This window comes from Hetaerina americana, unplaced genomic scaffold (assembly GCF_022747635.1).
Source record: "Hetaerina americana unplaced genomic scaffold, ioHetAmer1.1.p SCAF_1, whole genome shotgun sequence".
NCBI lineage: Eukaryota > Metazoa > Arthropoda > Insecta > Odonata > Calopterygidae > Hetaerina > Hetaerina americana.
In genome coordinates this window covers 75,881,327-75,907,363 of record NW_027286069.1, presented here as the reverse complement: position 1 = coordinate 75,907,363, position 26,037 = coordinate 75,881,327, and the positions used below count along the sequence as shown (strand labels likewise).

At 35.0% G+C, this 26,037-nt stretch overlaps 2 protein-coding genes across 10 annotated transcripts in view; one reads left to right on the top strand and one right to left on the bottom strand.

Annotated features, from left to right (window-relative positions):
- Positions 1-1,508, bottom strand: part of GABA-B-R1 (gamma-aminobutyric acid type B receptor subunit 1) — a 34,147-nt gene extending 32,639 nt beyond the window's left edge. For all 4 annotated transcript variants that reach the window (XM_071591791.1, XM_071591782.1, XM_071591774.1 and 1 more), the window contains exons 1-3: positions 1,433-1,508; positions 969-1,109; positions 731-829 (exon numbers count right to left, since the gene is read on the bottom strand). In XM_071591791.1, the coding sequence (XP_071447892.1) occupies positions 731-829; positions 969-1,109; positions 1,433-1,444 (252 nt within the window). In that variant the 5' untranslated portion in view covers positions 1,445-1,508. The remainder of the gene's footprint in view (positions 1-730; positions 830-968; positions 1,110-1,432) is intronic.
- Positions 1,509-1,663: 155 nt separating this feature from the next.
- On the top strand, positions 1,664-17,410 carry Kyat (Kynurenine aminotransferase). 6 transcript variants are annotated; one of them, XM_071591730.1, is made up of 9 exons: positions 1,664-1,763; positions 2,345-2,532; positions 3,873-4,023; positions 8,460-8,699; positions 9,142-9,388; positions 11,839-12,005; positions 13,651-13,837; positions 16,201-16,364; positions 17,215-17,410. In XM_071591730.1, exons 1-9 carry the CDS (start codon positions 1,755-1,757, stop codon positions 17,275-17,277), a joined length of 1,416 nt encoding a protein of 471 aa, XP_071447831.1. In that variant the 5' UTR covers positions 1,664-1,754; the 3' UTR covers positions 17,278-17,410. The 6 variants fall into 6 exon arrangements, with proteins under 6 accessions (XP_071447831.1, XP_071447824.1, XP_071447856.1 ...); XM_071591723.1 differs by having other exon boundaries at positions 1,668-1,763; positions 9,139-9,388; XM_071591755.1 differs by having other exon boundaries at positions 1,712-1,777; positions 9,139-9,388.
- The last annotated feature ends 8,627 nt before the right edge of the window (positions 17,411-26,037 follow it).

Here is a 26,037-nt window from a genome sequence, read left to right as displayed (position 1 = left end):
GGGCCTATAACTTTCATGGTCCATCTCACTTAGGTATTAACTTTTCAGACAGGGAACAAACCCCCAACGCATTTTTATCTCTTGCTCACTTCACAAATCCTGTATTTATGTTGAAAACCAAATTATAACTAAAATGTTATTTTTTTATATTTCACGGACTAATAGAATAACGACTCATATTACACCTGTTTTCCTAAAACTGTAATATAACCGGATTGTGAGTCATCAAAGTCACGAATTGGAAGGAATGACTGATTGAGTAACTGACTGCTGACTGATTAAGTAATTTTGCATTTTTTCACAAAAACTTGATTACACTACTACTGATTTCGACGCATTAACGGAATCATCAGGTGTTTATGCATCGAAACAGGTAGTAGTGAGATCTTTTTTTTGCGAAAAAAAGACAAAGTTTAATGATCAGTTTAATCCAATGATTATGAATTTTCATGAATGAAGAAGAGCCTGAATCCATTGAATTCGTGTAGCCATATTTACTTTTCCTGTGAAATCAGATCTCTAGGAAAAATTACTCATTGAAATAAAAAATACATATATTACATACAGCAAAATTTCCAATATACCCAGTGATGTATATGATTGAAATAGAAATAAATAGAAAAAAATTAGAACTACAATGAACCAAACTCCAAAATCACGAAATCTTTTGGTTGTTATAAACGATCTATCCTACCCTAATGTCATTATAACCTCATGAAAATGTACTTACCTCGCTGTCATTCCAATGCAACCTTAAGGTGAATCCTGGAAGAAGGTCTGAGCGTTCATTTACATCTTCCAGAGCCAACATGGCAGCAGGCTCGCATGCCTTAACAAAAACATTTAAATATTAACTCAACATCAATATGTGAGACAATTTCTAACAAAAAGGATTTTCACGAAGAGCTAAAGATAATCCCCACGAAAAACGTAAATTAGTTCCAATTTCAAAGATTAGGTATTAATACCTGTCCTCCTTGCCATCCTCCTTTCCCTCCGATTGGAAATATCCCTGCTATGTGGAGAACCGAATCATCGTTTACAGCAGTCACTGCTGTAGGAGAGGCGAATGTTGTCCTCCCACCCACAACCAGGAACACCAGAAATATCTACAGCGAAAAACGACGAAACATGTATTAGGATGCAATACATTCATGTGAATTCGCACATCCATATATGATACGTAAGGCGGTGTTCTTTCAAGAAATGTGAACGAGTCAAATTGATATTATCTCAAATATTATATTATCAATTAATGCACAGTTTCATGCTTCGAACCCCACCAAAGGAAAACAAAGAGGGCGAACCCCAATGTACCATGACTCCCACTCTGTGTACATATAATGACAACTACATAAATTGAGACACATAATTGTAATTCAATTCGAATTTTAAATTCATCATTTACTTCATTAGAAAATCTACTACTGACCTCGTACGTCATGAGCGGTATGGAATTATTCCCCTTCCATTATTATTGACCGAGAACCCATCCCGTACGATCTCGCACAGGCGCCCTTTGCTACTTCGTGATTGGCGCTGTTCCTTTCGTCTGCTCCATTTAGTTCAGTGACTCTCCGTATGTTAGAGGATATATATTTTTGATGAAATTTATTACCAAAGCAAACAATTACCCTGTATATTAAAAATATCTTACTTTAGTACTACGTTGAGTATATTTTGGTAAAGAATACAACGAAAAATACCTTCAAGGTCACATTTTTTACGGACGGCTGGTGTAGGCTGCAGACGACATGTTTGAGGTCAGCACCTTACAGTAGGTAGAAACAGAATTAATGAACGGAATTGCTATAATCGCATTTGACTTATTTATTCCACTTTTATTAATATTAACGTAGTATATCTAAAAAAACTGTGGTTAACAGAGGAAACTGTGGTTTTAAGGCAAGGGGCACACCTTGGAATACTTGTTTACTTTGTAAATAATTGTCAATGGTATTGATATCGTCCCAGTGCCTTGAAGTTCATTGCGGATGTCAGTAAGGTCATGGATTGACAAGTAATTGTTAGGAGAAAGTGGGACAAAAGAGCATTCTCTTTTTAAAAATACCAAATCGTGGTAACGTGGCTAACTTGTTCCCCAAGTTTTTCAAATAATCAAATGAGTTTTTGAACTTTGCCTTGTAGTTATTAGAGGCCGTTATCTTTTTATCCTTGAATAGACGTTATCGCAATACGTCTTGCATATATGCTTTGGCATCAGTACCGTTTGGTGATTGCGTGTATGTCTCGCTTCATTCTGCTTATTTACATGGCTAGTGCCCAAGATATTGTAAAGTTATTTGCTAAACGTAAAATAATTAATTAATTGCTTCTCCCGCAGATGCTGAGGGTCCTCACTAAACCGGCAATCCGCCGAAGGAGTCACAATTTCTTCGTTAATTCGGCGTCTGTCATCGCCTCCGTTGATTTACGTCCTTCTCGATCATTTTCCTCTCATCAAGGTGGAAACATGGACCCCAAGAAGTTTGCATTGCCCGCAAGATATCAAGGACAAGAGAAAAGTGTGTGGTATGGAACTGAGATCATTTTTGTCTTATATATTGGATATTCTTGAATTAAGTTCTAGCCTAACAGATGTCGACGTTCCTGCCTCTATTGTTCAATTGTTTGAATGTACGCCGGACATCACTTCCGTATGGTGCCTTACAATGAGTACTAGTATGATGAAAATCACGTTGGTTCCTAATCTTTGTGGTGTGCGGAAATTGAAATATCGTCATTAATATTGATACTGCTACTGGCGTATGAATGTATAGTCATTATTCAGGACGGGTACGGACAAACACCAGCTGTTTATTATGGCATTTCTGATTTGTATTAGTTTTGATAATTAAGGTTAATTTACTTGACAGCCCGCTCACATTACGTTCGCTACATCTGTAATCTCGTAATTTTTCTTTGCTGGGCGAAGAACACGTTTCAATATGTCTGCAAGGTCTTCACGATGGTTAAAATGAATATGTTTTCTTTTTATTATCCTTGATAAAGGGCTCTCAGTGGGTGAGTTGAAACTAAGTGAAATGGCAACCCTCTATTCTTTTTCATTGTATTTTCCTAAAACCAGTCTAATGAAACCTACTAGTTCCATGAAAACTGACAAGCTCATTCTTCTGATATGCAACTTTGTCCCATTAAATGTTTTATTTAGATTGCATTTTTATACTCTATGTAGTCAGATTTTTTAATTACACCTCACGGGATTATAGTGTAAATATTGTTCATATTTTCAAATATTTCCAAGAGTTGTTGCGTTCTTGTCCAGAATACACGTGCATGATGTAAATGGAAAAGTTTTCACCGGAAAAAATCATTCCTTGACTTGGGTTTTTTTCGAAACCGGATATTTTGATTTCTTAGAAGTCCACAGTGTAAGAGGATAGATATCTCGGTACCCTAACTGTCTACATCCTTACCTGGAAACTGAGGGATGCCCGTTTGAATCCTGGTGTTGGTGAGTGATTTTTTCACTGATAAGTTTTGTATTTGTGTGCACCCAAGAGGCCCGAAACTACAAGTCATTGTACTTGTGCAGTACCTTCCGATGAAAGTAAATATATTCAAAAATTTATCGCCTCTACTTTACCGAGACCTTGTGGTTTTCAATGGTTCAAAGTTTATATGCAGTTGCTTACCGAGGATTTGAAAGTCGGCTTGTCTGTTTGCCGAAAAGGTTGCGGGTGGAACACAAAAATGAGTAAACTTAAGAAAAATTCAGAAAATGCGCATTTGCAGGAGTTACAATTTGAAAATATGACAGCTCTAGTCATGCTCATGAGTTACATTATCGTAATTGAGAGTTTTTCCAATCATTATGTGTAAGCATTTACCAATTTTTATTATTGCTTTAGGGTTGAGTACATTCAGCTGGCATTGGAGACAAAACCTCTAAATCTGGGGCAGGGATTTCCTGATTATGCACCACCGGCCTATGTGACCCAAGCACTTTCTGATGTAGCCACTGGAGACAATGTCCTTCTCAACCAGTACACAAGGGGCTTTGTAAGTGGTGTGCATGTCTTATGAGACTACAGAGCCCCAGTCCATTGCAGGTGGGGTTAGTAGTCATAGCAATGTGTGCTCTGATTGTTTCACCATTAGTTTTCATTGCAATAGGGCATTACATATAAGGTCAAGGTGCTATTCGAGGTTTGCAATATTTAAAAATGATTTATTATTTTCAGTTTTTTTAATTAATTAAACTCACTTAATCTTTGAAATGCCTGCTTGAATGAATAAAAGTTGGGGCAGTCCTTTGTCTAAATATGAATCATTTTGTTAAGAAATTTGATGATTAACGTATATATGGAGGAAGAATAAATGAATTGCCATACTATACCTGAACATTGGACTCCCATCATTACTTTCAAGAAAATAGTTTCTTTTGAAAGTGATTTAATTCCAACATATCTTTTTAACAAATTCTAATTAAATTTCTTATTTCAGTGTAGACTTTCAAACCTGAATAATGTCCATTGGGATCCATGTTTGTAAACCAATTACAATTCAATTTAAAAATAATCATGTGTTATGACACTGATTTCTTATTATTCATATTGAGCATTGCTCTGTTCTGAGTTGTTTGGTTTTGTTTCATTTTATATTTGTGTTTCTAATATTCCTACAGCTCATGCATCTTAAAGCTATTTCTCTATGCATGGGAACCAAATATTGTTTTTTATTTCTATGCAATTAAACTACTTTCCTCATCTTCTTAAATCTTTTTCTTTGGTTTCTCCAATCCCTGCTGTTATCATTATTAATCCCTATTATACCAAGTAATGTTTAACATTCAAGTGCATCCCAAGTTTGATTTCCATACTTAAAAGTAATTTTACATTACCCTCAATTTACATTGCTTTTCATAGAAATTAATTGACTCTCTGCAATTAAAGCTATGATGTCTTCTAAGGGTTGACAAAAATAGGGTCAAGTATTGGCCAAAACTTGTGTCATTTCATTTGGACGTTGTTGTGAGAAATATGAAGATAGCTTTAATGTGATCTCTGTGACTTGCCCTTTAATGACAGCATACCTATCGATTTTGTTGGTGTAGATAAAGCATGTAATGCTAGAATGCTATTTAGCTGTGGCCACTTCACAATTTAACACTCTATCTGATAACTGATGACTTCCAAGACCATCTTCCAAATCACCAGTAAGCCATTATTAAATATTTGGTAATTTTGATAGAGGATCTAAAAAGAGAAGAGTATTGAAAACTATCCTATTTTGAATATATTCTATTGTTTCAGGCTTCACTTTGTGGAAGTATTCAATATCCATACTAAAAAGAAAGACTCGTACTTTTCCACAGATTTAAATCTGTGGAAAAGTATGAGTCTTTCTTTTTAGTATGGATATCCTATTTTGAATAATTTCTAAATGAAAAAAATGTATTTTAGTTCAAATCTTTTCTATGCCATAGGAAAAAAATGTGTGGCATCTGCTTTATTACCATGGAATGAATTTTTAATACATTACTATGCTAACACTTTATGAAGATTCTGCTTGGAAAAGTATAATTTAAGGTAAATGGCATTATGCCATATAATTGCGAGAGTTATGCATGTGAATGCAAATAAAATGCTTGAAACTCAAAAGTTAGGTAACTTTAAGTCTTTTTTCAATTTCTATGTATCCTCTAGTAAATAAAGAAGATGAATTGACTACTTTTTTGGGAATATAGATTTTTTTACATTCAGTATTATCTTTTACTTGGAAACAGGTATTTCATTGCATTAGTTTTTCCACGACTTTGATAGATAAGGTATGTGTAATGTGAAGGTTTCAATAGTATCATAAGAGCATAAAAAGGACTTGAAATGTTAGCGCAATACTATGGGCAGGGAGATAAAATATAAAAAGGGAGATGGGGATAAGATATATAGATATTTTAGGGTTGTGTGATGTGAGATATAAGGATAGCCGGAATTATTGGGTCAATAATTATAGAGTGATTTACAGAATTGGGAAAGAGAAGCAGTAAGGGGTGGCTGCATTGTTAAAAAAAGGTAAGAATAATAGAAAGCATGGAGCTGGTAAATAATAGAATATTATTAGTTTAAGCTCAACCACAAACTTGGTCATTATTCATATCTAAATGCCTACAAGTATCCATAGGGAGGAAGAAATAGGCAGGGTATACCATAAATTAGACGAAATATTTGGGGGTGTTCCTGGAAGGGATCATTTGATAGTGATGGTGGCTGGGAATGCGACAGTGGTTGAAGGGAGAGATGGTAGTTAGGTTAGGGGTTATGGCTAAAAAACAAGGAATGACCTTTAGGGAAAACATTTGAATTTTTCAGGAATCATTGTTTAATCATGACAAGCAATTGGTGTAAATACCAAAATAGGTATACCTGTAGATATATGTGGTGAATACGTGGGTTGTTCAATATGTCAGTAGGAAAAAATAGAAAAACCAATTAATTTTTCCCCGTGATTTTCTTTTATTATAATTTCCTTTTAGCTTAATGTGCATTTCCCAGGATTTCTTCAACTTTTTTTAAGCTGTCTAGAAAGTATGGTTTCGGAAGATCCTCTAAACAGGCATCTGTGTTGTCAATGACTTCCTCTTTGGTGTGAGTCATTCTCAACCAAGGCATTTTTTTAAGAATTTTTTTGTCAAATGAGGTCTGTTTTCTTGATTTTTTCCTCGAGCTGTGCAATAACAACTCATATTACTTTCCATTTATTGTTTGTCCTTTTTCCAAGTAATTGATGTAGATGATCCCAATTGCATCCCAAAATCTATGGCCATCAATCACTTTGTTGGCTAATTCTTTGAGCCTTCATCTTTGTCTTTTTCGGAGCCAGATCACCATTAAAAACCCACTTTTTGTCTTCCTTTGTCTCTGGAGTGTATGTAGAAGTGTACACATTTTTTGTCCACATTAATGTATCAGTGCTGAAACTCATCAGCATTACGACGGAAAATCACCAATCCAGCCTCCGAATTGACTACACAATTGCGATTAATCTCCACCAAGAGCATACACGGCGCCCATCTTGCTGCGATATTTTTCATGCCCAATTTTTCACGCAAAATTGAAAACATTCTCCCTTGTCATATGCCTGTGGCCTCAACTATTTTGCAAACTTGGGTATGTCAATGATTCATAACCATACTGTGGAATTTGTCAATCATTTCCGAGGAAGTCACTTCCACTGGACGTTGTGAGTAATATTCATCAGTTGTGGATGTGCGACCACATTTAAACCCAGTTACCAAATTGTAAGCATCCCAAACACAGGAGTAGATAGTAGATTTGCCATGACCTTCATTCAACTCGGCTTCGATCTCTTTAGGTGCTATGCCTTTTACATAAATGTAGTGTAATAAATGAAGTGTTCAGTCACCACACGGAACTAATTTTTTTCCATTTTTCTAAGTAAAGAAAATTGTTGTGCCAATGGACTATGAAAATGAAACTAACTGATAGATATAGATGAAACTTGATCCGCAATCTAGTGAGAGGTGAGGCTTACTAAAAACAAAACTTTTCCAATACAATAGACATCATCTCTTGAATTTACTGAGGAATTATTGAGTGACCCGCTTAATTTTTTTAAAGTCCTTTGTTTACTACTTAAAGGAGGTTTATCAAAGATAATAGCCATGATTATTTATATTTTGGTACTCCTTAATTCATGTGTGTGCATCAGGTCGATCTTTTTTTATTTTCTTCATAAGCTTTGCCCATCCTTAGATGTTTTGGTCGCTCTTTTAAACATCCATCATATCTGGTATTATCTGAGGACTATTGACTCACATATTTAGGAATTAAGAGAGATAAGAGTTAAACTTTATATTGGTTTGGCACGGATTTGCACAGTTCTGTGGGAGGAAATGTGGATTTTAGACCAAAATTTAGTACTATTTAAGTATAACATAAACATTTATAGAGGATAAAAGACGATGATGGTGGAGGGAATGGAATATAAAGGCTTCAATAAAAAATCTAGTTCTACTTATGTTCCATTTAGAATACATCTCAAACTGTTGGATAAATCTCTAATCATTTTTTCTTTATGGGGGTGGTAATGTATCTCAAATATTTGAGCTGATGATGCACATCATCCAATTTGATTGGGTAACAATTTCTTTGAAAGCTATTTGGTTGGACCTTAAACAGTGGGAAATTTACTGGTTTCTTCAAATCAATAGTCTAGCAAGCAGTTGTTTAACCATAATTTCAACCATGGAAATGACTAAATAAAATTCCAGCTATCCCCTAAATCTCAACAAAGTATCCTTTTATTCGCTGTGTACGGAGGTAACCTACATATGTATATCACCTTATGTTTATACAGCAATACTCTCTTCATTTATTGATTTGTGAACTGTGGTAATTGTCATTTTTTGGGAGCTGAAGATAATTGCATGTGAAAGTTTATGTAATACTATATATTGTCTATTAATTTTTTGGTAGGGTCATCCTCGTCTTGTCGCAGCTCTATCTCGTCTCTATTCCCAGCTAGTGAGACGGCCAATTGATTCACAGACAGAAATTCTGGTGACTTCTGGAGCTTATGAAGCTCTCTTCTCCACTATCCAAGGTCACGTTGGACCAGGTGATGAAGTTGTCATTATTGAGCCGTATTTTGACTGCTATGAGCCAATGGTTTTAACTGCTGGAGGGAAACCCATCTTTGTACCCCTTAGACCCAAGGTAAGGGTGTATCACATTTTGTGTGCTGGATTGTTTATAAACGTACATGATTGCACTGTACCTTAAAAAGCTTTTTTGCCAATTGTAACTCCGTCTTGAATTTAGAATGATTGGACCACGACATGATTGACTAGTGTAAAGTGAGAACTAGAATTTATTCAATGAATTCTCGAGTGGTTATTTATGTTCACTCTTTTGTAGTGTTTGTGTAATTGGGGAGAGATCTAGAAGGTGGGAACTTGGCACACACGTTAAGGATTATACTTTTAATAAATTCAGGGAAATAAGTTATTGTTTAAGGTAATATGTAAAAAAAAATCTAAGTACTTTCCTTTTCATTGGCTCAGAAGTCTTTTTATGGAAGTACATATCTTCTAGAATTAATGAAGGATGGTGTGTAACTTTCTCTGAGATTTTGGTATATTCCTTGAACATAAAGAAGACTGAAAGTGGAGTAAAGTCAACGTCATCTGCTGATTGGGTGCTTGATCCTGATGAACTGTCATCTGCCTTCAATGATCGAACTAAGGCCATTATTCTCAATACTCCTCACAATCCTGTTGGGAAGGTATTCTCTAAAAAGGAGCTCACCCTCATTGCAGATCTGTGTCTCCGATGGGATGCCCTCTGCATATCAGATGAAGTATATGAATGGCTTGTTTATCCACCAAATGAGCATATACGAATAGGTAGGTTATTTAAAATTTATGCTCTATTATGCTATGTGAATTTTTTATTTCCATTACACTTTGTTTCTATGTTAGGAAATTGGGTTGATATTTTTCTTATCATATTAATTGGCGTATGCTATATTTCCTAGCCCATAAGATGTACAGTGATTTTTCAGGTTAGAATTTATGAAAAATACATGGAAAGGATCAAAGTACGAGGGTCATCCGGAAAGTAGTACCCGTTCGTGCCGCATGAAGTGCTGACGACGCGAGTAGCCGCTGGACGAGGTCAGATAGCTTCAGTGGCTTGTCTGCCTTCTCTGAGCCAAGTTGCGTGACGCTAGCATTGCCTGTGTTGTTTCTGTGATTGTTTACAATGTTTAAAAAAATTGAGAACGCCGCCAGTTGTGAAGTGAGGGCAGTGATTAAATTCCTCAATGCAAGAAACGTTCGCCCATGTGATATTCATCGCCAATTAAAGGAGGTGTATGGAGACAATGTAATGGACGAGTCGTCTGTTCGGCGGTGGTGTCGCAACTTCAACATGGGGAGGGGGAACACACACGACGATGAGCGTTCGGGGAGACCGTCTGTCATTACAGACCAACTGGTGAGCTCAGTTGACGAATTCGTGAGGAACGATCGGCCATCCACCGTATAGCCCGGACTTGGCCCCTTCAGATTTTCATCTCTTTACAAAGCTTAAAGACTTTTTGGCAGGAAAAAGATTTGACAGCGATGAAGAACTTAAAGAAGGAGTGACCCTGTATCTCAATGAGCTGGCGGCGAAGGACTATGCAGCAGGAATACAGTAACTTGTCACACGTTATGACAAATGCCTTAATTTGCTTGGAGATTATGTTGAGAAGTAGTTTAAAGTATCCTCTTTCAAATAAAATTTTTTATGTTTGTTAATATTTACTTTTGTGCCTTTATTTCACGAACGGGTACTACTTTCCGGATGACCCTCGTAATTTAATTTTAACTTAATATGAAGACAATAGAATTTTAACATTAAAAATTCAGTAGGTATATCAACGTTTATTCATCATAGAATCTTAGAAATTCATCATCACTTCTGCCGATTCATTTCCACAGTTATTTTCGGTGGGTTTGTCAATTAGCTCATATACAATGGCATATTCACTTCCATCTGGTGCTCTGCTAATGCCATGCTTTTAAAAATACATAATGTTTTTTGACTTTCTTTCGAGACTCTTTCAATCTGTTGGAAACGCTGTCGGCAGTTTTTGTGCTATTGTAGTTCTGGTACATATGTACAGACCATTTCCATACATGAATCTCTCACACTATGATATTTAAGAAAAATCAAAAATGGACATATCACTAATTTTTTCACACCAATAAAAATTATATTTGTTGAAACAGTGATTCTGTTCTTCCTGTGATTTATTTTTCAGTTCTAAACAAGTTTGGTAAGATTTAGGCGATTTAGAAGTACATGAATGTGAAGTCTTTTTACTCTTATTTGCATTTGCTTAATCAATCATCTTCTTCCTCTATTCTTACATTTTCTTCTCGGTAAGAGGTGGGCCTTTCAGCTGCCCTGTTTCCATGTTTTGAAGTGTAATTAACAAATTCTAGTTTAAATGCAATGGTGTAGGACACACTTCTCTTTTTAGATTCCTTCAAGCTATTCAAATTTAAACTTTTTATGCAACACTTTTTTGCGTTGTTATTTTGATATTATTAAAATTTATGCATTTACGACACACTCATACTATTTAAGGTTGAATATCTGTAGACTCAAAGTTTATTGGGAGAGATGCTCTGTATTAGCAGACGGGCAATATCCCCATTAGCCCAATGCCTATAAGTTTTGCAGCAGAACCACGTGTGAGATGTTAATAAACGTGCTACATTGTATACATGAACATTTTATTTGGGAATTTCTTTAATTACTTTTATAGAAATATTCAAACTATATTGCTTACTACTGGCTCAAAACAGTTATATAATCAAATTTGTGATCAAGGCAAGCATTATCTATGCCAGACATGGGAAAAAATACTTAATGAGGTTTTTTCAGCCAATTTAGCTTGTGTCTTATGCTTTGAAGTTACACCTGTATACCCTTGGCATCTTAAGATGCAAACTGATTTTGGAGTAATTAAAGCGTATCATGGAGGCCGGGAAAATATGGTGATTGTTTTTATTTTGAAAGTGATGCTCCTTTAACTAAGCTGATAGAATTAATATAAAGCTAAATTCAAATTAATCAGTATATCTCAATGGAGTTATGATTAATATGATGAGAAGCATACTTTTAGTTAAAGGCTTTTTCAATGGTTTTCAATGGACATCATAGAGGTTTTAACTTAGTTATTAATGCTATGATATGTATACATATTTTATAGTGAAGATATTCCAAAGAGACTTTCTTTCCTGATTCAGTACATTTTATCCTACAATCTTGCACAAACATTTTGGTTGATTTCTATTTCTAGCAACACTCCCTGGAATGTGGGAGCGTACAATAACTATTGGGTCTGCAGGGAAGACCTTTAGTGTGACTGGATGGAAGCTTGGCTGGGCATATGGTCCTGCATCCCTCATGACCAACTTGCAATTAGTTCATCAGAACTGTGTGTACACATGCCCAACACCCATTCAGGTAAGCATATTGGTTGCAGCAATAATGACCTTGTCGTTTTACAGAAATAAGGAACTTATTTGTCCAAGGATTTTCATTGCACAATCAATTACAGTTTAGTGATGCTTCTATGGCATTTCATCACTTGATGGGTGGACTATCTGTAGGTCCCAGCAAGAGACATTCCCTGCCCTGCCATTTCACTTTTTTTCCCTTCCTCTTAATATTCTCTTTCTCATCATTTTTCAATAATTGCTGTGAGCTGCTGAAAATAATATCGCAAAGGGCTCTATTAAATCCACCAAAAAAGTTTCTATTGTTTCACTCAGTGCAACATTTTAACTTTTGAATGCAATGGTGAGTTCTCTGAAGTATTTTTCCAATAATCACAACCTGATTGCACAACCTTGTCTATTGCTTTGAGCTCTATTTTTTGTCTCATTCTTCAAAAAAAGAAAGTTAATAGTATTAGGTTTCTATAATTAAGGGATTATCTTAAGGAGAGTTTGTGGATAATTACGAGTTAACAAAATTATGTGCCCAAAATTCATTGAACTATCACTATGTTGGCAAGCTTATATGATTAGAAGGTTACATTTCTTTTGCACATTTTGAGAGTATTGTTTGATTTAAAATGAGAAAACTGTGAACTTTAAAAATGTGTTATTCAGGTACCTTTAGCAAAAAACCAAGTGTCATATTTACAGGTACTGAAAGTATGAAGCGTATATTAAACACACGGGACAAATTCATTAATTAAATTTTTCTTTTTACAACTTTTAACAACAAAAGGCAATGCAATTGGACTGAATATGCCCCAATGTCCATTTGGCCTTATTCAATCAACTTCTGAAATGAAAAGCTGTTACGTTTAGGCTGATGAAAATTTCAGCATAACCAAGGAAACCATGAAATTACTTTCAATGCTTTGATGAAGAATAGATATTGTTGTAAACTTTTTAAAATATATTGTGAAGGCTCTTGATAAGTTTAGGATAATATGGAAGTTCCATGTATTTCTTTATGTTAATGTCACTGGTGTGTGATGTGTTTATTAACCGCACAATTGGAGCTGTTGTCCAAATTTCCAAATATGTATTGGCTTTCAAATTCTTTCATTAATTAGCTTTTCCGACAGTAGCTCCCAAATTTTCATAATAGCAAATATGAGTCTGGTTTGAGTCATTTGTATATCCAAATTAACTCTGAAAAAACTGCATTATCATTTCTCCCTCCCCAAGGACTACCACCCTCATGTGGTGGAAGAGCTTCCATATTACAATGGCCCATAGAGTTATGCTGGTGTATGTAATGACAATACTACTAGCAGGCTCGCCCAGTGGTGATAGGTTGAAGCCAGATGAAAGCTCAATACATCTGCTCATCAGTGAGGTGGCTGCAAAGACATAATGACCCCAGTGAGTGGCTATTGCAGTGATTGGTCACATTAAATACACCATTGAGGAAGGTAATGGGAAACCACCTCAATAATTTATCCCAAGAATTGATGACAAACCTAATATTATTATTACTGTCATAAGGAAACTTGATTTGAATGCGCAAGTTTGTTTCTGTGATGAAAAAGTGGTGAATGTGTGATAAGTAGTGTAATTGCAGTTGGCATCTAAATAGAACTCTTTCTAAATGGCATTTGCTTTATTTACAGGAAGCTGTGGCTCGTGGCTTTGAGCTTGAGTTGGGGCGTTTGGATTCCCCTGAGTGTTTCTTCAAATCTTTACCTGCAGAACTAGAAGCTAAGAGAGATCTAATGGCCAACTTTTTAGCTGATGTTGGAATGGTGCCAACCATACCACAAGGTGGTTATTTTATGATTGCCGATTGGAGCCCATTAGGTAAGAATAAATTATTTAGTTTTTCATACAAAAATATCCATGCCTTGATTGGAGAATTATGAACACATGAAAAAATGCATGTTAGAATTGTGATGTTAAATGTTAAGCTAATTCTAACTAGTCTCAAGCTTCTGATTCTCTGTACAGAGACACTGAAGTCTACTCTGTGCAGTCAGCTTAAATATATATGTTCACATACATTTTGGAAAGGTGTAATTCTTTTGTTAAATAACCAGTGAACATGGACAAATAATGGAAATAAGTCTTCCAAAATGATCACATTGGGAAAACACCAATTCTGACCCAGATAAAAGTTGTATTCAAATCGGGATAACATCAGGAATCACAATCTGCCAGGAGAGTTGACATCAATTGTTATAGCAAGTTGTCCTAATAATCTCTATTCATTAAATGACTTATTGACATGTATTGTTTTGGTATAATAAGAAAATGAAACAAAATAATCCCTCCAATTATGCAGCTATACATTAAAGCAATTTGTTACAGCTCATTGTTATCTTTTTGTGGATATTAACTTGTAAAATACGTGAAATTAACAGATTATTAAACAATTGGGGCATTAATGATTTTAAATATTGTATTGTAAAGGTAGTCTTCCATTTGAGGAAGGTATATGATGATTGCTGTTATAAACTATCAATTTTATAATTCTCTCTCTCTTATTGAAACAGTCTGTCATCTAACATTGCAATAAGCCTTCAATTCCACGTAGTTCTACCTTCATTCCATCCAAAATTCCTATTCTATCCCTACCCGTTCTGTGCTCATATATCCAGCTTTTTTTTGGTAATTGCAAAAACCCTCTCTCCTCCTCCAACATCTCTAGTACTCTATTTTTTGCCCTTTTATCCATTTTACCCTTTTCATTCTTCTCCACACCCAAATTTCAAAAGCTTCCATTCGGTGTGTATTGTCTGATTCAGTAGGGGAACATTGTCCCTGAAAAAAGACAATAGGGGAATGATATTTCAGGATTTTAAAATGTGGATTTGTAGAAGGATGGAAAGGGTATAATGTATGGAAGGGAAATCAAATGAAGTAGTACTAGGCATGGTTGGGTAGGAGAGAGGGTTGTTGGGAGAAATCCAAAGAAAACAGGGAAGGTGGATGCAGAGCCTTTTGATTGGCAGTGTGATATTGAAGATAATTATCACAGAGTATTATTTTAATAATATCAGATTGTTTATCTATCTGGAATAAATATTAAAAGGTGCATCACTAAAGCCAACAATTTTTATTGGACTACATAAAAGATTCCACTTTAAACGAATGCCTTTATCATCACATAATATAGATTTGGCAGTAGATTATTATATTCTGCCACGGTTGAACCTGACCTCTTCAGCTGGTAGGTTCATTTGCGCTACTAAGGAGTTTTGATCATTGATACTTACCTAAAATATATGCTAGAGAGGATTAATGATAATTCTTAGTTCAATTCCCTCTGGCTACTTGATATGGAAGACGTACCAATGGCTAGTAGACAATTGATAGGAACAGTATGCTTGCCGGTTAAGTCATTCTTCACAACAAAATCATATAATTTTTGCCATATGATCTGGTCCTCATGAAGTGGTGTTATAAGTTCAGTTTTCATTATCATTTTTGTTTAAACCAACATCATTAATAACTGCATGAGCTATAAATTTAAAATGAAACTACATGAACAATTTTAAGAAGTTCTCAGTTTGTGCCATAGTCTCTTTGAGTTTCTCATCGTCATGTCTTAAATGATAGCCTTTATGTCCTGGGAACACAGTGACATCTCATAACTCATGCCATGAAAATCTGCTTGGGAATAAACAAAAGAAGTTTTCTTTGGTTAACAGCTGAGTGAAACCATTTTTAACCCGCAAATTCTTTTTAACTAGTATTTTTTTATAATGAATCTCTAAATGTTATTCAACTATTGCTGAAGCACTTAGAAACCATGAAATCTTTGCATCAAAATCCTTATCATGGTGTGGTGATTTTCGAGGAACATATCATTCATTTTATCATAAGAACAGATATAAATTGATCTCTTGTTCAATGATATTTCATTCCATGACACACTGTAGAGGAAGCCTGTGGGAAGGCAATGTATGCCTCTATTATATGCCATTAACTGCAGCTCACTAAATGCTATGCTATGTCTGTAATACCTGAGCGTAAAGATGCCTTTGCTGGTCAAATCTTACATTAGGATGAAAAGTAAATAATAATAAGGGCCACTGCACTTGATTATTCTAAAGCATATTTCTAAGTATGACTGTACAGTGAGCGGTAGTGGGGCTTTGAGAGAATCACATATTAATGAGATTTTCGAGTATGATTCAATTTGACTTAATTTTCATTTTTAGCCTCTAAAGTGCCTCTCAATCAAGAAAAGGATAAATGGAAGGATTATCGCTTCACAAAATGGATGTCAAGGAATCTGAAGCTTCAAGGAATTCCACCTTCTGCATTTTACTGTGCAGATCATAAGCCCTTGGGAGAAGATTTTGTGCGCTATTGTTTCATTAAGGTTAGTGATGTTTTATAAATAAGCTAAGTCAATGCCTTGAAAATCGATAGAATTTATTTAAGATGATTGGTTTGTACATTTAAATAATGTAATAATACATGCTTTACTACAGCTTGAAAATATATTCTTTAAACTATTTTCAATGATGACACACTTTAATTTTTAATGGAAATGACATATTCAATACATGATTTTGAACAACTTATACCCTAAATGTTTGCAATTATAATAATAATTTTGAGTGCTATGCATTTTAAGGTAGTTCTTTGTGACCCTGAATAAAATGTGGAATAATCTAGCACAAAGAAAGAATCAAAGACTTAACATTTCCACAGGAGAGAATTTATTTTTGTGAAAAAGTTTTTCTACACAGTAGCATCATCTGAACTTCCAGATGATGTTACAGTGTAGCAAAACTAGTTGACCATAAAAATTTCTTCCCTGTGAAAATGCAAAGTCTTTGATTCTTTCTATGTGCTTTAAAAATGGATTTCAAGAAAGTCTGAACTATTTCTAAAATTAGAATAACCAATTTACCTTGCATAAAGTTGCTAATTAATGAAAATATGGTAATTGTATAAGTTAGGGATACAATTTTTTATGCATTTGATTTGCAACAAATTTAATTTGTTGTATATATATGGCAGCTTAAAATGTATTATGGATTTGTTTTATATTGCAAAAAGTTAATGATATAATGATGTATATAAATCAGTTTTTTGCCCATTGCTTCGTGCATTTTTGGGCCTTTGAACATGAATATTTGGATGAAGTGATCTCCTACTTGTTAGATTTCTTCAGTAAATTCATTGGGGCTTATGTTAACAATCATTTTTCATATTTTTTGCAGAAAGATGAGAATCTTCATGAAGCAGCAAAGATTCTAAAGAAATGGAAAGGGAGCTCTTTGTAAAATTATTTGATAATCACCATGTTAACTCAAATACAGGTTCAAAAATTTTATTTTATATAAAAATATTAACATGTATATATCGACTGAAGAATATTGGTCTTGGAAATTGAAATAAAATTATGTACTTCGATTATTTCATAGTGTTTTGATTCCATAATGTCTTTCCTTTCATTTGCCTCCGAAATATCGGTGAGGTATTTTAAACGGGGAGTTTTCTACTGGTGATGCCTTTCATAATTATTATGATATACCAATGTTTCTAAGTTGTTCAATAAATCATATTTCCAAAATTCATATAAGATACCTGATGTACTTCTAAGAAAATTTATGCACTAGTTCATTTAGTTTTTTCTACAAATTCAATAGCAATGTAATATTTAGTGTTGCATATAGCTTTTTAACCAAATACATAAACATTATATCAGAGTTGATTTAACATTTTATGATGATGATGTGTGGGTCGTGCTAGTCCAGGGGGTAGAGTGTTGGATTGCTGACCGGAGGGGTCTGGGTTCGTTTCCCGGGTCAGGCACTCAGGGCACCTGCAGCTCCGCCCAAGCTATGTGATTTTTTGGGTACCAGATCTTCTTGGGTAACCATAACGGGCACAGGGAAAGGAACTGGCCCCTTTACATGAATTTCACATGCCGTCGGGCTTAGTACTGAGTGAACTCTACCATCACCTACCAAACCGACCTTTGGGTTGATTAGTGTTTATGGATGATGATGTAATTTCTTATCATTGAAGAATATCTACTTTAAGACCAATGGTGTTATTTCATTGCTATTGACTTTTCATTGGTTTTATAAAGTTATTAATGCACAATCAATCATCTGTTTGGAGAAATCAATGGTTTCATCTCAGCCATCATAAGAAAGAACTCCAAATAGAATAATGTACAATGATCATGCAATATTTGCGCTATGGATTCACACAGGTACCCAAGAAATGAGCTAAGTAATGATCATTAGCATTAAAACAATATTTGTACATATGTATATGTATAGGAACCTTCTATTACCAATATATTGATTTTTATTTTTTCAGAATCTATTTTTCTCATTTAATGATTGAATCATGATTAGTTTTGCCCCAATGTGCAACTAACTGATATTTAATGTTTCTCAGTGTTGTTTCGGGTTTTATCGTAGGTTTGATGGCATTTAAAAAATTCTTTCTTCTTAGAGGCCCTAGATTTTATTTAAATTCATGATTTCTATTTCATATACTACCTTGAACAAAAAGTTCCCGGAATAACCACCGTGTGGCGCTCCCATCGTTCCGATTTGAGTTCTGTTTTTTTTGTTAAATTGGTACATCTGTTGTTGATATTCCCTTTAAATCTTAGTGTCATAACTTGACATTTGCAAAAGTTACGTAGCCAAGAGTACATCTATCTCTGTGTGTGTTGGCGATTTTTTACAATTTCAGAAATGGATTTAAATTTGCAACAACGAACTTGTGTTAAATTTTGCGTAAAAAACGGATTTAGTGGCGCACGGACGTTGGAAATGTTGGAAAAGTGTTTCGGCAACGATTCTCTAAAAAAAACGGTCGTTTACCAGTGGCACGAGCGGTTCAGAAGTGGTCGTGAGTCAATCGAAGATGATGAACGCAGTGGCAGACCATCGACATCGAAAGTCGGTGAAAAAATTGATAAAGTAAAAGAAATGTTGGTCAATAACCGCAAATTAACCATCAGAGAAATAGCGGAGGACTTGAACATTGCCTATGGATCCGCCCAAGACATTGTGGTTAATGATTTGGGTTTCCGTCGTGTAGCAGCAAAGTTGGTGCCGAAAGACCTCAATTTCATGCAAAAAAGAGACCGTGTTGACGTCGCAAAAGACATGATTTGGGAGGCTGAATCCGATCCCACATTCATCAAAAGGATCATTACTGGAGACGAGACGTGGGTTTATGAGTACGACACGCAATCCAGACATCAGGCAAGTGAATGGCGTTCACCAAATGAGCCGAGACCAAAAAAACCACGTCGTTTTCAGTCAAAAAAGAAGGCAATGCTGACGGTTTTCATGGATTACAACGGTTTGTGCATCATGAATTTTTGCCAGAAGGCCAGACAGTAAACAAAGAGTATTATTTGGGCGTTATGAGACGTTTGCGTGAAGCAATTCGCCGAAAGAGACCAGAAATGTGGGCAGAAAACTCGTGGATTTTGCACCATGATAACGCACCGTCGCACAGTGCTATCATTATTCGTAATTTTTTGACGAAAAATGCAACAAATAACATCCAACAGCCACCGAATTCACCTGATTTGGCTCCCTGTGACTTCTTTCTGTTCAATCGAGTTAAAAAACCATTACGGGGAACGCGTTTTAGCAGCCGAGAGGAAGTAATGGAAAAATCGCAGGAAGCACTGATGGACATACCGAAAACCGACCGGAACTTTTGCAAATGTCAAGTTATGACACTAAGATTTAAAGGGAATATCAACAACAGATGTACCAATTTAACAAAAAAAACAGAACTCAAATCGGAACGATGGGAGCGCCACACGGTGGTTATTCCGGGAACTTTTTGATCAAGGTAGTATATTTATCATCAAAACACCTGTGCAGAATGGACCTCATTAGGATATCTAAACAGCCATTATTCAAAAGAGTATAGTTGTTTAATACCAATATCTATCATTTAAAGCCTAAAAATTACAAATTAAATCAAATTCTGTAATATTACACCCTGTGCTATATTTCAAATGAAAATTTTGTGCTTCTTTTCACTGCAATTACCATCAATTTCTATTCTGTATCATTTACCATGAATTGTAATGTCATTCATGAAAAAATTCAGAATTGAGATGTGTTAATCTTAATTGTATCAGGCTCTAATAGCTCTTTGGAACTGTTTCTTTATGAAAGAAGAGCATAATTTAGTGTCATCACATATCATTATTTAAAAGAACCTAGGTTTTATTATTTTACAACATCATGAGATGGTCATTGCACAAAAACCAGGTATATACATTGCTGTGCGTTTGGAGTAGGGAGTGAATCTGTTAGTTAGGGGAAGAGTTGGGAATTCCAGTATCCGTGACTGTAGCTTGGAAATGATTGGAAGAAGATAATGTGGAACAATGAGTAGGGAGCAGTGGGAGCCGTACAAAACATTCTTACTCAAGTACTTATCCTCGAAATGATGTTTGGCTGAAAGATACGTAAGATTCTCCTGATGCATGCATAACATTTTCTTGCCCTTTCTATGAACTCCTTCCGTGTTTGCCCAGTGTATGTTCCTGAATAGCCATGCACTCTTAATTTTAAGACTCCACTCAACCATTTTTACATCTTTGTCACTGGTATGAATTTTGTGATATTTCAAATTCAACTTGTTACAGAAAGCAGCTATATATTTCACTTGATCCTTTTCTTTTTTGGGAAAAGTAATGTTAATATGTCAGTTTCCTCCATTTCACTACTTAATCATATACAAGGTTTGCCCTAAAAGTAGTAAGACTGAGTCGATAAAAAAAAATATATTGCCAGATGATACATTCACTCAAAAGTCTTTTAAGAAGCACCCTAGTGCTACTGCACACTGCTGCTAGTGGGTTTTCCACACCTCATATGCCTGAAGAAGCTCTTGGCATAAAAAGAGACATTTCTGGCGTGATATGGTGGAATACCATACCAGTTTCAATGTACCTACATCATTGTCAGGTGTCAGACCTGATGATGTCATATTGAAACTGGGCGTATTAAAAAATTTTATTTTGCTCAAAATTGCCAATTTTAATTAATAAAGCTTTTGGCAGATACCTGTGTGAGCTTCCTTTGATCGTCTGAGAGCACTCATGGCACCAACTTCGTACACCCCTTTATCATGCCCATGTTTTCAGTCACATGCCGATGCACATCACTCTTAGGGATGTCAAGTTCATCAGAAACAATGTGAGCACTTAATCTGCAATCCTTATCCAACAAAGCCTTCTCTTTTGCGAGATTTTTGTCACTTTTTGAGGTCAAAGGACATCCTTAATATTCGGCATCTTCAACATCTTCTCTGACAACCCGAAATAACTTGTGCCTCTCAAAAACACCCGATCCACCAATGGCGTAATCACCACAAGCTACCTAGTGCATGTCATGAGTCTCTTTCCTGGTTTTGCCCAGTTTCACACAAAATTTTATGATGTAGCACTGTTGCAATAACTGGTTCATGATGGAGCATCATGAGGTCACTTTATAGAGGTTTCACAAACAAATGGTCTGTACTCTGCAATGGCTAAATTTGCAAATTCTTAAAAAGTACCTCATTTTTCTTATCTGATTAAAAGGAGATAACATTTAAATTAAAGTCATATCTTTAAAATATTTTTATGCATACATGTTCTCATCTCCATAATATTAACTTCAGGATAGTGTGTATGAAATGAAATTTTCATAAACTTAATTTAAAAAATTATAGCTGTTTGCCTGAAGATAAGACATTATGGCATGCTCTGCTGCATGAAGAGACCTTCCCTTTCCCACCCCTATGCTATTTTCTGCTGTTGTTATCTACTTAGTGCTATAAGAAGTAAGACTTTTTATCTCATTGCACATGTGATGATGTAACTGCCATCTATTTGTCCAGGCATACTCCTCCTGTGTGAGATGGTGAGGAACTGTGTTGTACATTAATTTGTCTCTCAAAGAATCTAAACGTATCGAATAAGAGCCATTGAAGAAACAGCATAGCATCACAATCAATGCCTGGTGCTAAGGAATGATTGAGTTAGTAGTCTTCTTTCCTAAGTTAGTTTGTACTTGTGCAGTACTAGCAGCTAATATAAGTAACTGAAGTAAATCGTTCATTTGCTCCTCAGTTTTGATCATCAGCCATGATGTAACTATTGCTACTGCAAAAGCTGTTCCAGACCAGCCCATCCAGTTAATAGATTCTGAGGCAGTCACCTTAAAAGGAAATAGTTGGTAATACTGTACCCTGTTCAAAGTATCCTGAATTTATGATGTAAATAATAAATGTATTGTCAGAATAACTCTTGTGAATATGTAGTTACTTATGAACCACCATCAAGAAGAAATCAAATTGATTTACCCCAACCGATCACAGGATATATGCACAAAGGTTCTTGCTCTTCAAAAAGGAAGCCAAACAGTGCATCTCATATGTTCATCTATTTGTAAGACATTCTAACAAGTGAAGGTAGAATATCAGCAAAAATTTTGCACTGGTGAACCCCTCCCCTGATAGTTGCATTACACATGCCATTTAAGGCTTACTATTTAATAAACTCAATTCACACTTGTCAAACCAACCCTTGGATTGATCTCTGGTATATGGATATTAAAACCACCAAAATAATCAACCCAAGTTGGGCGGATAGTTGAGGAAAGAGATCACCTGGTGCTAAGCTCTTCAGCAAATGAAATTCACTGACCAAGATTTTGGATCTGGTCTGTCACTTAATGTCTGGTTTCCAAAGAAAATCCTGGTAAACAAAAATCACACACCTTGGGTGAAGCTACAGAAGTCAATGGGCAAAATAGTTTTTCATTCGAGTAGCTAATCAATAACTGATTAAAATCTGTATCGATTCATATTGATAGATGAGTAAGCAGAAGAATTAGGATAAATATTTTTAAGTTCAAAATTAATCCGTGGCTAACAATGAGTTTTGATTGTATAGCTATGTAGAATACTGTTTAATATCTATAGGGTATCAATGTAAAATAAATAAAAATGAAACTTCATTGAGTATATCAATAGTCTCTCAGAATCCCGGTGGATGATAGGTGCTATCCACCGGAATTCGGAGAGACTATTCCTTAAGCATGGTGTGAAAAAAATTCACAGATAAACACATCACAAAATATTGTTTTTGGTTAATCTGGCTAAGAATCTTACTTATACTTCTTTCTTTTCAAATACTCGGTAAAAGGTCAGTTATATCTAGAGGAATTATCACTTATTATATAATAACATATTATCGTAATATAGTTTTAAAAAACGTTAGTTACCTATAAAAAATTGTAATGGAATGCAAAATATACATATTAAAATTTAAGTTTCAGTTAGCAAGTATTTTTGTTTATATATTTTTTGTTTGAAATCAGGGTTATGGATTTTACGCTCTACTTTTTACGTTTCACAACTCAAAATTATTCAAACCGGCGCTCCAATGACCGCGGCCGATAGTTAGGCGCGTAAATGATTCTAACGAGCTTTTTCCGTGTCTTCTCTTTCGAGGTAATAAATGGGATTGCCTTCTGATTATCAAAACCAGGTAAGGTAAAGAAGGGTAATTGCAAGAATTTAAGCTTAACAAGACTCATATGTTGGAAGTTTGGTTGTCTAAGATTTCTAGTCCCAAAAAACCGCTTCTCGCGTTGTAAGTTAATTATCAAAGTTAAAATGTAACAATGTTGATTTCTTTATGATGGCCCTCCCATGGAAGGGCAATCTTTCAAAGACCGCTGGTGATATGGGTCGGCAGATGTGGTTAATATAAACCATGGCGATTATTTTCAGGTTTATGTGGCTAAGATCAATCTGGACGAATATGAAAACTAGGCACTGATTTCCTGCCCCATTTCTGGCTATCTATCACATGAATGTTGACCTCACAAGAGATGTATTCGTTGCAAAAAAGTTCGAATACTGATTAATGACTATTTTTAATGTATTAGTATATTGATACTAGTTTTCAATAAAATCTATCCCTACTGCTCTCGATACCATGTTTGCCAATCTGAGAGGCTTGATTATTCCAAAAATATTGGTCGTCCTTTATGGCAATTATGGTTTCCAAACAGAAAAAATCTCAGTTATGCGTGGTCTCATTTTAGTCGCCTTTCATCTCGATTGGAATTCTGTGTATGGGAGTGACGTTAATTTAATGAATTTCTGTCTGTGCTTAGGTGTGATTACTAATTTCACTTTCTAGCTTCTGTTTCTTGCAGGCTTCCAATTATATATTCCTTAACCGGTCTCATGGGTTCCATAGTTGGAATGGGTGGCAAGGGAAGAGCGGAAACATGCCTAAAGAATTGGAATAGGCTTCTATGATGTGACCTTGACGTTTTTGTTGAGAAGGGAATGTAGCGAATGAATGGGTGGAGATATCTTCATGGGAAAAAACAAAAGGTGAGATTTGGTCAAATACACTCTTTGGTATGTACGTACGTACAGCAATGGCTCTACCAGTAGATACAGTGCATTAGTACTTGTGCAAGTTTTTATCTAATCTATAGGTTCAAGAGTTCTCTGTTTTAATAAATGTGTTTTTGAGAATTAGGAATTTATCTTTTTCATTTAGCTTTGTGTTGGTTAGCTACACTATCTATTTTTTATTGTCCTTGTCCCAGTAAAACGTTTCTTATTAAGTTCTATAATTACTGGACTACCCCTACCTTGAGTAATCTTCAATGGCGAGTACCAACTTAGTTTCAAAAGTTTAGGCTATTTACTTAAATTATTTAATTTCTTATTAATATCATCCTATAGAATGGAAAAAGAAGTTCAAAGGAGCTTAAAAGTAAATTCAAGAATTATAATAGAACACGAGAAGATGAAGCGTGGTTATTAATGGTTGATACATGTTTTTCAAATCATGGTTTTGCATATGCTGTTGATGAGTTTAAGTAGAGTAGTTTTGTAATGCATGAAAAAAAGAAAGTGCAGTAGCCCAATGTTCAGACTTTTTTTCAGAAACCTATGAGAATCCTCCCAGGAACTGAAAAATAATGAAAATTTTGCAAAAATAGAAACCCAATAGGAAAATCTACATTTTTTTAAGTGGATAGAGGAATGTAAAATGCCCAAGCTACCATCAGATTAAATAATATTTTGGTAAAGGTTAGGAAGTTTGAAAATTCTCTTAAAGGTAAGCATATATGGGCAGTTTATGACCTTGTGCGCAATTTTCCATCCTACTAGTTGTAATTTTGTAGAAAAGGCATCTTCTTTCATTACCATAGTAAATAGTGAATACTTTAATGGTCAGCAAATTAATTTGATTTTGAGGATAAAAGCACATGTGACTACACTTGAGATATATTTGAAATGTTAAGGTGACAAAAAATGCTTAGTTGTTATACAAATAACATGCATGTGAAAGAGCCATCTCAAGATACAGTGTAAGGAAGCATCAGCAAGAATGTATCTGAAGATGAATTCAATGGACAAGAATTTGAAGATCTGTTCCCTTAATTAATAAAAATATTTACAGATGTAAGAATGACATATAAATCTCATGATCCAATTGGTTGTTTGGAAAAATAGTTTTTCAATTATTTATTACTGTGATATCTTCTTTTTCCCTCTTAATAATTAAAATTAAGCATGTTATTCATGCAATTCATGTTAGGAATTAAATCTCATTTTACTCATATTATAAGTTCAGACTAGGATAGGTAATTTCTTTCTTCCATCTAGAAAAATGTTTGAACGTATTGACATTGTTTATATAAATTTGACATTCTAGTACACATATGGAAATATATACAGTAAAAAAATCCTTTGCTTGACAAAGGATTATGTACTTAGGAGTAAAGGAAATGAATGAAAATACATGCAGATTACTTAGTCTTTTATTTGCAACATTGTCACTAAAAGTATTTAAATTCAAAACAGTAGTATATACAGGAATTCCATTTATTTTTATCCCTGAAGAGAGTTGAAAGCAGCATCTGGGTTGAATGGGAAAACCTCAGCAACTGGATTGGCCTCTTTAGTAAATCTCTGGCAAGGGTAATAAGAAGCATATGTTTCTGCATAACTCCTTATGCAGA

Excerpts from the sequence above, each read along its gene's own strand:
- Kyat (XM_071591723.1), top strand. Across the intron at positions 12,006-13,650 it reads CATGCCCAACACCCATTCAG|GAAGCTGTGGCTCGTGGCTT; the intron begins GTAAGCATATTG and ends CTTTATTTACAG. Across the intron at positions 13,838-16,200 it reads TGCCGATTGGAGCCCATTAG|CCTCTAAAGTGCCTCTCAAT; the intron begins GTAAGAATAAAT and ends TTTCATTTTTAG.